The 14890-nt window shown below is 40.7% G+C and overlaps 1 protein-coding gene across 1 annotated transcript; it reads right to left on the bottom strand.

The window, feature by feature from the left end:
• Positions 1 to 11635: 11635 nt before the first annotated feature.
• LOC138023434 (KRAB-A domain-containing protein 2-like) lies at positions 11636 to 13264 on the bottom strand. Its single transcript, XM_068870436.1, has 2 exons — positions 12822 to 13264; positions 11636 to 11999 (listed from the first exon to the last, which is right to left on the bottom strand). Exons 1-2 carry the CDS (start codon positions 13262 to 13264, stop codon positions 11636 to 11638), a joined length of 807 nt encoding a protein of 268 aa, XP_068726537.1.
• Positions 13265 to 14890: the final 1626 nt, after the last annotated feature.

Here is a 14890-nt window from a genome sequence, read left to right as displayed (position 1 = left end):
ATTCCTCAGCTGTACCAAATTGGAGGCCTTGTCCAACAGAATGATGGTCACAGCGTCCTTCTTGCGAGGACAACAACAACACTTGTCAGAAAAGAACAATTGGTGCGGGGATTGCTCTCGAGAGACGCTTTTAAAACCATCTACGTGTATTCCGATTTAATCGAGTCTCAAGTAGTGGGAGATGCTCAACCCAACTGACTTCGGATGCTCGTTCCTCGTGGTCAGCCGGGGAACATGATTACTGAATAGGTAAAGGTGCCCTCCTGCCATAGACTCTGTACAACTGTGTTTTCATCCGTGGCGATCAATGTAAGAGGAGACACAGGTCAATTGATACCATTTACTTCTGGAGCCGTACGCGTGACCCTGCATTTTCGGCGTCGTGCTATTCTATAACAACATGTTATTACCTATGAACCACCGATATTACCCATATGGACGACATGTTGTACCCTATATGCAGCATGGTAAAGGAGGAGACATTAGTGTCTACGGAGGAACACACCCTTATGGTCAAGGGGCAACGGCTTACGTGGAATGTTTCGGTCCTTGTTCCGTTCAGCAACTCCCTTTCTCAAAACAACAGCAAAAAAGGTGGGAAAACGAATGCTTGATACTGGATTGGAAGCGGGAATGCAACTTGTCCAAGATGTGATCAATGGTCAACCTGTAAAGAAAGCTGCCAAAGCTGCTGGAGAAAATTTACTCACAGGGGTCATTGATGACATTACACAGCAAGGTCGAGGAAAAAGTGTATAAGCGTGCAGATACGTCGAAGCCGTGCAGTGAAGGACAGACCAAGAAAAGGAGAACACCTCGTTCAACGTTCAAGACTATTTTTGATCAAAGATGGCATCAGCACACCCTCTCTCAGCCCTGGTGCAAATTCAAGTTTACAGTTGTTTAATGTACCAGAGACAGATGTGTCGATTGTTAGCAGCAAATGGGTCGATTACGAACCGGTTCAAACGGGAACTAATCCCATCGAGTTTGTCATCAAACCGTTGGCCAACTACATTGACATTAACAAGACAGAGCTGCGATTGGTAGTAAAGATTACCAAACAAGATGGATCGCCCACGGGGGATGGCAAGAAGTACACTCTGGTCAACAACGCCCTTCATTCCATCATCAAACAGTTTACCATCAATGGCAAGATTGTTTTAAGGAATTGGTAAAGGAAGTCACTTTTATGGAGGGTATTCCCGACGACATTCCTGCCTTATTTTCACCCCCTCATCGTCCTGGTCTGCTCTTGTTAGATGACCTCATGAGAAACTGTAGCGATGACGAGCGCATTTTGGATTTGTTCCCCAAAGTGTCCCATCATTGTGACGTCACCTGCATTTATTTGACGCAAAACCTTTTTCCCCCAGGAAAGTTTCTCTTAATGCTCATCACATCATTGCTTTTAACAATCCTCGAGATACTTTGGGGTTGAGGACACTGGCACAACAGGCGTTTTCTGGGCGCGTTCCCTATGTATGGGAGAGTTTTCAAGACGCTACATTACAACCATTTGGATACTTAATGATGGATTTACATCCACGAACCCCGGACATTCATCGATTGCGAACAAGGATCTTCCCAGCGTCACATTCATATCCCATCGTTTACGTGGATAAGAAATTCTATAAAACCGATGAACCCTTTCCGGTAAATTTCATTTAACGCTATGGCTTTGCAATTGTTGCACCACGAGGAGACAGTAAACAATCAAAATGGTGGTGAAATGACTTTGCGTTCTGGAAAGATTTCAAAAGTACCGAGAGAAGAAAACGAGAACTCATCAAGGCTTCCAAAGTCAATCAACATTTACCCTTTCTCTGCATTTGTTTTACAAGCAGAGGGAAACAGCGGAAAGAGATGATATCTCACGCTAGTAAGGGACAAATAAAAGCCATCAGTGAAGTCGCTCTTAATCTACTTAAAGGGAACATTATGGTTCCAAGTTCATCATTTAAACGCTTGAAACCACACAAGTCAAAACTCCTGTATTTGACTCGCAAGACACCTAGTCTGAAGAAGAAAAAAGAAGTTCTCAATAAACAAGGAGGATTCCTGCCAGCTCTCCCCTCTTTGATTGCACCGTTCGCTTTGGATTTATTGGGTTAAGTGTTAAATGAAACACGTACAAAAGATGATGTTGGTTCCAGAGCATTTATTGCAAAACCTTGAGACAGAACATCGCTTAACATCACCACCGCAACTCACGACCTTGACACGCTTGGATCAAGACATGAAACATATCACGGATTCTACTTTGCCCAAGGATCAAAAAGTGGCCTTATTGGATCAACTATGACAACGGTATCAAGGTTTGGCAAAACAAATGAAGAGCGAAACAAATGCGAAACCTGCAGGGACAGCGACAACAACTCCAAATGCGCCCACTCCAAACCATTCTCCTACGATATCCGAGGTACAACCCAAAAAAACAGCACACAGGAAACTTCCAGCTACACCTGTTGGTCCATGCAAAATTCCTTTCAGGATAGAAACGCCACCTTCTCCTATCGAACGGGAAACAGATCCCTGGATCATTGAAACGCCCCCAGATTCCACGGAGAGGCGGGTTACTAAAAGGTCCTACAGGGCAAGAACACCTATGGTTGCCCGATTAAGGAGTAATACAAAGTGGGAACCTTACTGAACAATAATGATGCAGCGAACTCAAGTGAATTACATTTTTTTTCATCTCTCATTTACGTGTGTGTTATTTATTTGCTCTAAAAGCGTTGAAACAGTGCATGCATAATAGAACAATAATGGTGCAGCGAATGCAAGTGAATTACAAAGAGAACTACTCTCACAAATATCACATTATGATTAGTGTTCTCTGTCAATTCAGTAAAACGTTTGAAATGCTTGTTATAAATAAATACCAACTTTATTCATGTAATACAATGAAAGGGAAGGATACCAGAGGTTATCCCTATCGAGGGTATCCGCCCGCAGCCGGATGTAATTGACTGAGAGTCGATTTTGAGGAGGGAGGAAACCGGAGTACCCGGAGAAAAACTCTGAGTCAGATTGAGATCGATTGAAACTCAAACCACATACGACCCGAGGCCAGAGTTGAACTCGGGTCACAGAGGTGGGAGGCGCAGTTGATAACCACTAAACCACCCTGACTCCCCATTGGTGTGTATTTATTGACTTAACAACTATAATCTTTGTTGTACGTAGGGTGCGTTTTCAAAACAACTTTTTTCGGATTAAGGTTTGTTTAAAGAGAACTATCTCTCGCAAATATCACATTATGATAAGCGTTCTCTGTTAATTCAGTAAAACGTTTGAAATGTTTGTTGGTGTGTTTCTGTTGACTTAACGATAGCGTTCTGCAAATAAAATTCGTTCGAGTTAGTCCGGTCTCGAATGTTTAATATTCTTTATGACTGGACAGAACTGCATTTATTAGAGTCAGAGTATTTGTTTAAGCGCAACACAACATGTTTGTTTTAAGGTTACGAAAGTCGAATAGTCGAAGAACAATCGTTTATATCAACTTGTCACTAGAGTATCTTTTAATAAAGCGTTTGAAATGTATATTGTTGTTTGCTCACTGCGTCAAATATTGTGAAAAGTATTTTGAAATACGATATGAAACCAACTCCCGCTTCACCATACAACGGTCTCAAACGCTTCTCAAAATCCAATTTTTTTTTAGGCGTTATTCAAATCTGTTGAGTAGGCTTTCTTTGTGTCTGTGCACTGAAGGATGTCTTTGTGTATTCTTACATAAAAAGATTGCATTTACCTGTGTTTCATTCAAGCGTGAGGTTGAAAAACTTTCCTTAAAAAAGGTTGTAACAACGGAGTTCACGTTTGTTTAAAAAGCGTGAAAGAGTTGAGAATGCTCCTCTTTTCCTCACAAAACAACTTTTTTGGTCTATATTCTTCCTTCTTCACGCTTCGATCGCCTCTATGCAAATTTAGTTTAAAAAAGAACAAAGCGTTTGTGGACTTTTCCAGGCGTGTAAAGCCTTTTGTGTATGTGTTTTAATGTTCTGTTTTACTCGCTTCAAAACAATAGGTATTTGCGTTTTGATTGGCTCTCGATGACGTAACGGTTGTTTCTGATTGGTTTCCGATGAGGTCATCTGATGTGGTTGTGATTGATTTCTTTTCCTTACTCTTGTCTTTGCTTTGATGCGATCTCTTATTCACAGTTCAACTACAGATCAGGACAGAGCTCTCTCTCTCCAAACAAGGCTAGTCACCTACTGATAAAATTATATGCACACACAGTACTATTTTATGCGCACCTTACAAAACATTATTTTAGGGTTACGTTTCTTTCTTGGTCATTCTATCAATGAAAAATCCTTGTCTTCGTACATGACTGGCATCTTATTAACCTTACCCTAATTTATGCGACGACCCGGGTTGAACGTGTTGTTTCACGTGTTAGGGCTACAACTGCATTGCGTCATGCCCCAACATGCCCCTAATTTATGCAAGCCCCCTTCTTAGGGTTACACTGCGTGGTGTCAGTCATGCCCCAACTTGCCCCTAATTTATGCACGCCCCCTTCTTTTGTCTTTGATTGATGACGTCATTTGATGACTACCTGTCAAATCTGGTCTGAATGAGCCCATACAACTACTGTTGAGTTTCTCATTGTTCCATGATGTCTTGAATTCATCTTTGCTCACTGTCCCCTCACTCCTAATTACACTAGTTGCCCTTACCCCTTGCAGCACGACTTCCAGAGAATTCTTCACATACCATCCTAAACTGTTTTCCTCACTTCTCACACATTTCTCACAGCTTATCAGTCCACGGCCTCCATTCACCCTTTACACATACAACCTATCAACATCGCTCTTTGGATGAAAAGCACCATTCATTGTCAAATACCTTTCTAGTCGTTCTATCCAATGTTTTTAGCTCTTCCTTTGTCCATCTTATAACACCTCCTCTGTACCTCAGTACAGAGACTGCCCAGGTGTTAATGGCGTTAATTTTGTTTTTTCCATTCAATTTTGATTTCAACACAAGCTTCAACCTTCTCTTGTACTCTCTCCCAAATCGTTTTTTCATCTCCTTTTCCCTCATCATATCCACCTCAACATCCCTTAATATTTATACCCTTCTTCCTCAATTTCTCTCATTTGCCCATCAAAAAGGGTAATACCATCAAATCTCACCTTCTTTCCTCTTTTCATTAACAACACACCACACTTGTTCAACCCAAATTCCATTCCAATGTCCTCACTAAACAACTGCACAGTTTGTACTAATGAATCTATTTGGTCCTCACTTTTCCCAAACAGTCTCAAGTCATCCATGAAAAGAAGATGGTTCACCTTAAATTCCTTGGCAAGATCATAACCTGCTGTTGATTTTCTCAAAATCAATGTTAATGGAATCATGCATAACACAAAAAGTAGTGGTGACAAACTATCACCTTGAAAAATCCCTCTTCTAATGTGGATAACTCCTAACCTCTCGCCCGATGATGTTAACTCTGTTTTCCATGTCTTCATACTGTCAATCAGAAACTTTTTCACATTTTCAGCTATCTCAAACATCTCCAAACACTCGACAATCCAGTTATGCGGCACCATATCATATGCTTTCCGATAATCAATCCAAGCCATTCCCAGATTTGTGTGTCTTTTCCTGCAATCCTTTAGAATAGCCTTGTCAATTAAGAGCTGGTCCTTAGTTCCACGCCTTCCCTTGCGGCACCCCTTCTGTTTCTCAGGTAATATCCTTTCCCTCTCAAGGTAGTCATACATATTATCAGCAAGTATTCCTGTTGTTAGCTTCCTCATCGGAGGAAGGCAGGATATCGATCTAAAATTATCGACTGCAATACTATTAGCAGGATCTTTTTGGCACAAAACTGTCCTGCCATAAGTCATCCATTCAGGTAACCTGGCTGTTCCGTTTAAAATTTCATTGAGTTGGCTCGCAAATTCTGCCATGCATCGTATTCAGTCTTTTCATCCAAAAGCCCTGAACGCCATCCCAACCAGGAGCTTTCCAATTTGGAATTTTCTTACATTGGTCTTAACCATCACCTCGGATATTTCTAGCGCTTCCTGTTGGTCATAATCCCTCTCTCCCTTTAACCCCTCTAACCAGTCCGCTGTTCGGTTATGTTCCTTTTCCACCCCCCAAATACCAGTCCAAAAACTCTTACCCTCTTTAGCATCAGGTATCACACTTTCACCATTAAATTCCCCGTTCAATTCTTCATAGACCTTTTTCTGGTCAGTCTCAAACATCCGATTTTGTCGGTATTGTGTTATTCTTTGTTTGTATCGTTTTATTTTTGCACTCGTTGGCAGCAACTTTTGTTTAAGTTCTTCAATTACCAATGTTAGCCCCTTTCTTTTAATGTTGCATTTATTTTCCAGTTCTTTAACCTTTCGTTTTGATTTGATTTCTCCTCGTTTTTCCCTCTCCAATATGTTCACTTCCCTCCTTATTCCCTTAATATCTCCTCGATTCTTCTTTTCCACCATGGTTCCACTTTCTTACCTCTCATCGGCTTTTTTAGACCAAACTGTCCTTCAACCCATATACTAGCAGCTTTGATCAGATTGTTTTATTCAGTTATGTCCTTTGTCGCCACATACTTAATTGCCTTGTTTACTTTCCTAGTTTCTTCTTCCAATCTTTTCTTATCAACTTTCCTAAATGAATAACCATGGTTGTTTCCTAAACCCTCAGCGATGATCTCTCTAATTTGGTCTATAATTCTCCTCTCTTCAGGTGGTATGTCCTCAGTCTCATTCACAACAAAATCAACATTTTGCCCATTTTCCAAACCCCCCTCTACCTCATCCACCACATTTTGGTCTATATCAGCACTCTTTGAAACATTTTCCATCTCATGGGTTTCCTCACCTTCCTGCTCTATCCTTCTCCTTATCGTCTCTAGTTCCAGCTCGGACAGCCAACCGTTCTTTCTTATTGCCCTTGCCTGGTCAGAAATCCTTTGCTCGGCGGACTCGAACTTTCCCCTTTCTCTCCACTCCCTAAACATTCATCGTCTGTAACCTCCTATTGGTATACCATTCTCATCTACAGGCCTACTTCGATAATAGCATTCCATAACTACGATATTTACTTGCTTGGTCCATTGCATCCTATCAGTAGCTTGATAACGACCAGTTCCCCGTTGCTGGGCCGAGGAGTACCTGCCGGGCGAGACACCTTCACTGGTAGTTCCGGTCTCATTCACGCCGTTGTCTGATAACTTATCATTAGACATTCTCACTCATAAGAGGGTGGTGTTTTAAGGTGTCAATACCACCAGTTTTTTCCTTTGAGAAACCATCTCTAGGAGGGCTGTCGACCAAGACTTAAGAGCCCCTCCTGCCCATGAGGCATGGCTGTACCCTGCCGGATGCCAACCCAGTATTTCAAGGCCACGGGGAAATTATTATTATTATAGCAGTGCAAGCGTTTGTATGCTAAACGATAGCTAAAGCACAGTAGGGCGCTGTTGCATAACCTGAAGGTCAACGGGAAATAAGAAAATTAAAATAAAAACTTATTATAAAAACTAATACATTAAAATGTCATCTAAGTGGACCTTAAAGGAAAAAAAAATTGAAATCTCCTTCTCTGAGATATCACATTAAAATACTTAGAAAATGCTTTACTAGTGTCTTATCTTACGTCATTATTTTGAAGTGGCGGGCAATGTGTAAACTGGTAGCTAATGCGGACTTCTGCATCTTTATCAAGACTTCTTTACTCTTCCTTCCCACTAACACCCTAACAGTTCTCTCAGGTCCTTTGGAGTATCCTCCCAGTACATCTAGAATGATGTTGTGCTGGTCTATGCGGTATCCTTTGAACTGTTGTTTTAGTTCCAGCCGCAAGGGAGCATACTTTTCTGTCTTATCCTGGTCTTTTGCAGCTCTGTTGTCCACCCATGGACAACTTATCTCTAAGATGGTGACAATCTTCCGCTTGTGGTCCACAACCCTAGCATCTATCCGGTTGGCTCTCACTACCACATGGTCTGCGTACAGAGGGACATCCCAAAAGGCTTGTGCATATGCGCTTTCGTAAACAGGTTTTGGCTCGACCGGGGAGTACCAAGGTGGTACAGTGTCTACGAGTTCTAGATCATGGAGCATCTCAAAAAACAGAATCTTTAACACGCAATTATGCCTGTGGAGGTATTTGCTCTGCGCAAGTGCAGAACATCCAGCCAGAATATGTGCTACCGACTCCTGCGCTTTACCGCAGAGTCTGCATTGTACGTTACGCTCCCTAGCAGTTCTTGTCTTTTTACTCTGGTAGATTCGTGTATTGAGCATCTGCTCGTACAGCTCATAGATACCAGCAACCACGCATGATGGACAGGATTCCCACTTAAGCCAGTCAAAACACCCATTACTCAGCTCGGAGTCACTCCATCTCGATGCGATCAGCTTCCCTTGCCAACTCTGACTTCGCACGTCCTTCTTCAGCTTTTCTTGCTGAGCTCGCTTCAACTGCTGTTTGGTCTTTGTACCTGGGATCTCATCTCCATCCTCAGTACAGCATGTAGGGTTAGGGTGCACCAAATTTAGCTTTATTCCAAGCTCTTGCCCATACTTCAAAGCCTCCTAGACAACAGGACAATGTCCCAACCTTACTGAACGGTCCTCAAACTGGCGCACCAGCTCCATGGTTGGATCCTCATTTTTGAACAGGTTGAGTGCACCTTTGATCTTAATCGCCTTGTACTCGGCTTCGACGGATTGTCATCATCATCATCATTATTATTATTATTATTATTATTCTTGAAGATAAGCAGCCCAACGATTGAACCATGTGGGGAACCAAAGTTGGTGTGTGACCTCAGTTTTTTGACAAAAACTTGAATATCTCTGGAACCAAAGAAGGTATTCCAAAATTGTAAACATTATTTTTCATCATTTTGAAGGTCTTTCAAATAAGCAAAAGATACATTTTTATTTCATAGGCAATTAAATGCTTGCGAAAAGTTAGTGGTACCATACCTTCAGAAAGGACTCATGTGGCTTCTGTGCTTGTTTGGTCTCCTTTTCCAAAAGGAGGAGAAGGCATAATAGTGCAACCAATGACTTAATGGGAGAAAAACTATAATTAACACTTATTTACTTAAAGTTCTATAATCAATTATCACTTCCTTTCTTCTCTTCAGATCTTGAAAGTCTTTTCTTGACACCTGACTGGCAAACATTTTGAGGTTTGATTTTTTATCTAATGCCCATTTACTTTGAGTGCAAGTTTTGGATTTCACAATTTGCCATTACTCAAGTTCGAAAGTGACCGATTGGTCCTCACAGGGTTGGATCTAGGGCAAAAAGACGTCATTTACTCACTAGCTTAAAATTTCAGCTTGTAACTGCCGCTTCTTATCGATGCAAAACACGAGTTTAGAGGGCTGAAAGCCCGAAACTCCCATGCTGCATAGTAATCCAACTGTGTACACACATTGCATTCCTCACACGCATTGCATTCGTCAATCCAGCTCTTAAGATTTTAAAGTTAGTAATGGCAGACCATCAAATAGGAAAATTCCAGTTCAAATAAACATGTGTCTTTCTTAAATGAATGCTTAAAACTTGGGCCACTCAGTTTTGTTAACATGTTTTGAAATCTAAAGAAAACAAAGAATTGAATTTTTTTGTCATAGTACCATTTCATGTGTTAATATCATCATTACGCATTCAATGTTCTTGAAATCAGCGAAAATAGTCTTTAAACATCCACAAATGGATGTAGGCTCAATAATTGTAAGGACGTCTGTGTCAGAATTTATTCTTAAACGTTTGCATCTTTCCCCTCAATGAACAACTTGGAATTAACAACATGTATCGAGGTAGAGGGGTGACTTCTTAAGAATGTGGTGTTAAAAAACTCACAGAGACAACTCCTTGATCCAGATAACCCAAGTATTTTTTAATGGTTTGGCTGTTTGCGATCTTGGGAGAAAGTTGCAAGAGTCTGTTGATTCCCTTTTGTAACATTATCATCTGCCATTAGGCGTGAACATTTGTTACATATCTGTAAATTCAATGAACTATATTGTCAGACGTAAAAGATGTGTCGCTTAGTAGGCTATGTACACTTACAGAACATAATAATTAGCACAAATTATCAATGTGTTTACTCAAAACTAGTTATCATAAGACAGCAACAGACCATGTCAACTCTGATCACATAGGATTCCTCTAGGATTCAACAAGATTCATAAAAGAACTTATTTAAGATGGTGCCTTTTTACATAGGTCATAAGGCGGAATAGCAATGCGCCGATCATACGCATATTTTTTAGAGTTAATATGAACATTGCTCGGATGTAATCATTGCATGGCACACTCAATGGGAAAAGGCAAAGGGGTATTACTAGTATGCATGTTTTACATGTAGTTGTTGTAGAAGAGGAAATTCTAATACATTATTGGTCTCACCTTGTTCTGCGGCATTTTGTAATAACGACGCATTTTGTAATGTTACGCATTTTGTAATAACGATTCCGGCATTTTGTAATAATGTGCGCATTGTGTAATATCGTGTGCAGCATTTTGTAATAGATCCAACCTACGCATTTTGTAATATGGGCTGCAGCATTTTGTAATATTTGTAAGTGTACGCAAATTGTAATAATGTCTGACGCAATTGTAATGAGACCTTTCCAATGATGTTAAGGTGGTAACCGACATCGCTGATCTTTATGGTTGTTGATTGTTAATTAGTAGAAAATGAATATGTAACATTCACACTTAATTAACATTCACTTTAGTACACTTACTGAAGTCTGTTCTTTTGCAATTTTTCTGATATATGGCAGCCAAAACCGTGTCCTTTGGTTTTCGACTTCGATCCGAGGCCATATCGATATTCCATATGACGGCTTTTAACTATGGGAGTGGGCCATGAACCGTGGACTGGATATTGGGCCTCAGGGTGCCGTAGCCTACGGCTCTTTTACATCTTAATCCATTACACAACATTGTTTGCAGAGTGGGATGGGAGAATTTTAATTCTCGTCAATTACAATAGAGTGCTTTGTTTGAAGTGTCCCTAAACGTTTTGACAAGGACTAAGGCCACGAGCCCCCGGTCCTAAAACCTCTGGGTCAGTGAGGGGTTCTTCTATCTCGGAAGAATGCATAGGAATATCTGGAGAGTTTACCATCTCTCCTGCCACGAAAGTACTGAAAGAAAATCGCAATTCTAAAACTTTGAACAGCAACTTTTATTAGTTATTACAACGTATTTAACTTTAAACTTCGTAGTACATTGTGCATTTTACATTAGTTATTGTATCTTCCGGCAAAAAGCTGCTTTAACAAAGAACAGCATTAACAAAGTACAGTAATAAGAACAACCCAAAACATGTTGATACAGAAAAGCTACTAAACAAAAGAAAATAGCATCTTATTTGCGCCAAGAAATGTTCTTAATTTGGAACCAACCTAAAACTATGGCACATAACTCGAGCCATGCATGGTGCCAACGGTTGCTATCAATTATACGTCTTAACTCGAGGATCAATCCACGTGAAGGACCAAACTCCTTTATGAGCCGCCTTACACTGATTATACCCGGGGATCCGTCACGATAGTATATTTTCGGTAACAAGTAAGTGAAGGTATTGGCGCACTGCCGAAATCGAGAGCACTCATTTTTTAGTCGCTGGAAATAATGCAGGCATCATTGGGGTTTGTAGATCGTATAACTGTTTCAAAAATCATGGCAATTATTTCGTTTGGAAGGTGGTCAAATGAACTTGTTTCTTTGCTCCTTCTTTGCTGATGATTATTGTCATTCGGATTCTCGTATATGCCCTCTTTTACTCTCTGGTCCTCTTTGTCTGCTCCACCATTCGTTTTGTTTTGTCTTTTGCTATTATTTTCTTCCGCTTTCTCTGTTTCGTTTTCGTCTTCATTCAATACTTCCTGGTTCTCTTGCTTGTCATTTGAAATGTTTTCAGCAGCACTTTCCTCGACCTCTAGGCACACATAATCTCCCCCTGCCCTTCGGTAAAGTGTCCTAGGTTGAAATTCGTAACTCCAACCTCAGTAAATGGAGAAATCATTGTGGTTGCCTCCACTCCCAGGGAAGAATGAACAGTTATTTGAACATTGAAAATGTTCGACGCGGCCTGCAAAGTTATGTGATCTCCATGGGTGCCATCTTTGTTCATTTCGGCGAAGTATTCAGCCCATCCTTGACCAGAAAATAGTTACAAGGGAAAACCCTCTAAGTCGTTGGGATGTTCTTGTAAGTATCTTACAATCTCTTTTCTCAGCGTTTCTGGTGATTGTTCAATTCCTATCCTCCTCAAGAAGAAACATGACAATTGCCATCTTTCGGAGGATCAAAGGTAATAGGCGTGCTTTCTCTAAAGAGCTCTAATCTATCCTTGCAAGTTAAAACAATACGAGATTTCTTTCGATGCAACCGCTTCTTTCTTTTTTGCTCTTGCTCTTTCCGTTTTGCTTTCTCTTCCTGAGAACTAACACTTGTGATATCTTCCACAGAAATCCACTCCTGCACTCTTTTATGTGAAGTTCGATTGATAAATAAAACTTTATACATTAAAGTTTTGAGATTTCTTGCAACTATGCGGCCTTTCAAAATGTGCCTTCGTTTTGGAGCAATCCTCTCTTTTCGTGACTTAAGCTTTAGCAAGACTTTTATCTCCTTGTTTATACTCTGTTGGAGGACCGTTGCGACGCATGTGCTTGTCCATCATCCGTTTTTCCAGCTTTCGGTTGTAAGACTTGGCCCTTTATAATGTTTTTGACGGCCATATGGTGTTTAGACAGGTTTTTTTTCGTTTTTGGGGTTTCTAAAGATTCTGAAGGACACCTGTCAATGTCATAGTTTTCTAAAGATGCTTTGGTCACAACATTCGATTTTCGCCCATAGTAAACTTCAAAGGGGCTTAACCAGCCAAGTTGTTCTTTCTTTTCTTCGTTTAGGACTTTGCAGTACCTTGGCAGGGTTTTGGCCCAGTCGATTCCTATCCCCTTCGTAGTCAGTAAGTGAAACATCATCTTGTCACGCAATCGTCGGTGCGAACGTTTAACCTTGCCTTGCGATTGTGGGTGGTAAGGCCTACTTTGAATTCTTCGAATTTTATACGTCTTGTAAATATTTTCTACACGCCCATGAAACTCAAGGCCTTGGTCACTTTGAAGACGATCCGGTGGTTCATCCCGTTCATATATCTTTCTGAGTTCCCTTGCTATATCTCGACTTGACTTTGTAGGCAGTGCTACGAGCCAGAGATAACGACTGAATACATCCATGACAGAGAGAATGTACCTGTAACTCTTCCTTCCAAGCTCAACTGGCTCCTTGCTCAAGTCAACCAAATCGACCTGGTGCTGCGACTGTACGTGGTGTGCTCTAACAGGCTTTGGTACAGCTTTGTTTGTAAATGCTGCATTGTGGACACGGTATCTAATGTTACTTGAGGTGACTTGTCGTATCTTTCGCTCAGTAAGTCCTGCGTAACTATCGTGTGATCTTTGTTTTAGCTTTTTGTAACCGGCCAATTTAGTTTCTTTAAACGTTTTTGCAACAACTCGTGAAACCTCCGACTTTTTGACAACCTTTCTTCAGTTGAAATATAGCGTAGGACTTTCCTCGTTTCCTAGAGTAAACATTTCCTTTCTTCTCCAAAACTGGACCACGGCACTTTTCTGTGATCTCGTCCGCTCAGCTACTGGCACTTGAAATTTTCCCTTGACGAGAAGTAATAAAGTCTCATACTCATCGTCATCGACTGTGTGAATAAACATATCTCCCTTCTTCTTTTGTTTGTCTCCACTTTGAACAAACGGGAGAATACAGCAAAAGAGCAGCAACAACCGATGAATACTGAAAAACATTTTGAATACAGCTCATCGGCCTCATCAGTCGAATTAAAAAGTAACGGCTGACAGGAATACCCCAGAAATTCTTCTTTTGAGACGAGTAAAACTATCCAGTTGACTGAAATGTCCCCAGGGAAAATAACCGGTATATTTCTATTGGCTATAAATGCCCATTGGAATAATCGGTAGCCGTGAGAAATCCCTCCTGTTCTCCTTATGTCCTTTTGAACATCAATTTCAGTTGAATACCGAGGCACACAAGGACGAAGAACAACCTGACGGGGACAATGTACCTCCCCCATTCAAGCAGTTTAATTGGCTGTTAGTAACCTCTTGAAAATTACAAAATGTTGAGAGCCGTCGGAAAATCTTCCTAATATTGCTGATGTATACAGATTAGATCTGAGAAGCATTCCATGATTTTATAACTTGGCAAATTACATTCTGCGCCTGCAATACAATACCACTGATCATAAAAAACGGTTTAAAAGTAATACCACCTTACAGTAGTCTCATCATTTTGATAAAATCATAATGTTCATATGTATAAAAGGGGCACACATGCATCATAATATGGTTTAGGTTTTGTTGAATCCAAATGAAGTGATGCGAATAATATAAATGGCAGAGCAACAACTGCAAATGAGACATAAATCTATCTAGATTAAAATAAGCAAATACTGCAAATTTCGGTGTGGAAAAATATATTAAGCGCGCACATGTGTGACACACAAAATAATACTGCGTGTGCAGTACTTCGTGCTCTAGAGCTGAACTGTGAATGAGAGATAACAACGAAGCAAAGACAAGACTAAGGAAAAGAAACCAATCACAACCACACCAGATGAGCTCGTCGTCATTCTATGATTGATTCCTAACGATGTCACCGGCCCACCATACCTTGAGGGACAAACGTTTGGTGGTTATAAAAGTGTCGGTCTAGCTCACTTTTTCATGAGACTATATCATGTCTGAGAAGAAAGAACAAGTCGTACCTATTCGAAAACCCACTCGGCAATCCAAACGCCTACCAAGAAGAAGCCAGAAGTCACACAA

Source organism: Montipora capricornis, chromosome 11 (genome assembly GCF_036669925.1).
Source record: "Montipora capricornis isolate CH-2021 chromosome 11, ASM3666992v2, whole genome shotgun sequence".
Lineage (NCBI taxonomy): Eukaryota > Metazoa > Cnidaria > Anthozoa > Scleractinia > Acroporidae > Montipora > Montipora capricornis.
Note: the sequence above shows the minus strand (reverse complement) of the source record. Positions and strands in the feature narration are given on the sequence as shown.

What these genes read in the sequence shown, in the direction of transcription:
- LOC138023434 (XM_068870436.1), bottom strand. Translation starts at nt 13,264, where the DNA reads ATGGATGTATTCAGTCGTTATCTCTGGCTCGTAGCACTGCCTACAAAG. An exon ending in GAAAACTATGACATTGACAG is followed by an intron (nt 12,000 to 12,821) that starts GTGTCCTTCAGA and finishes ATTTCAACCTAG; the next exon opens with GACACTTTACCGAAGGGCAG.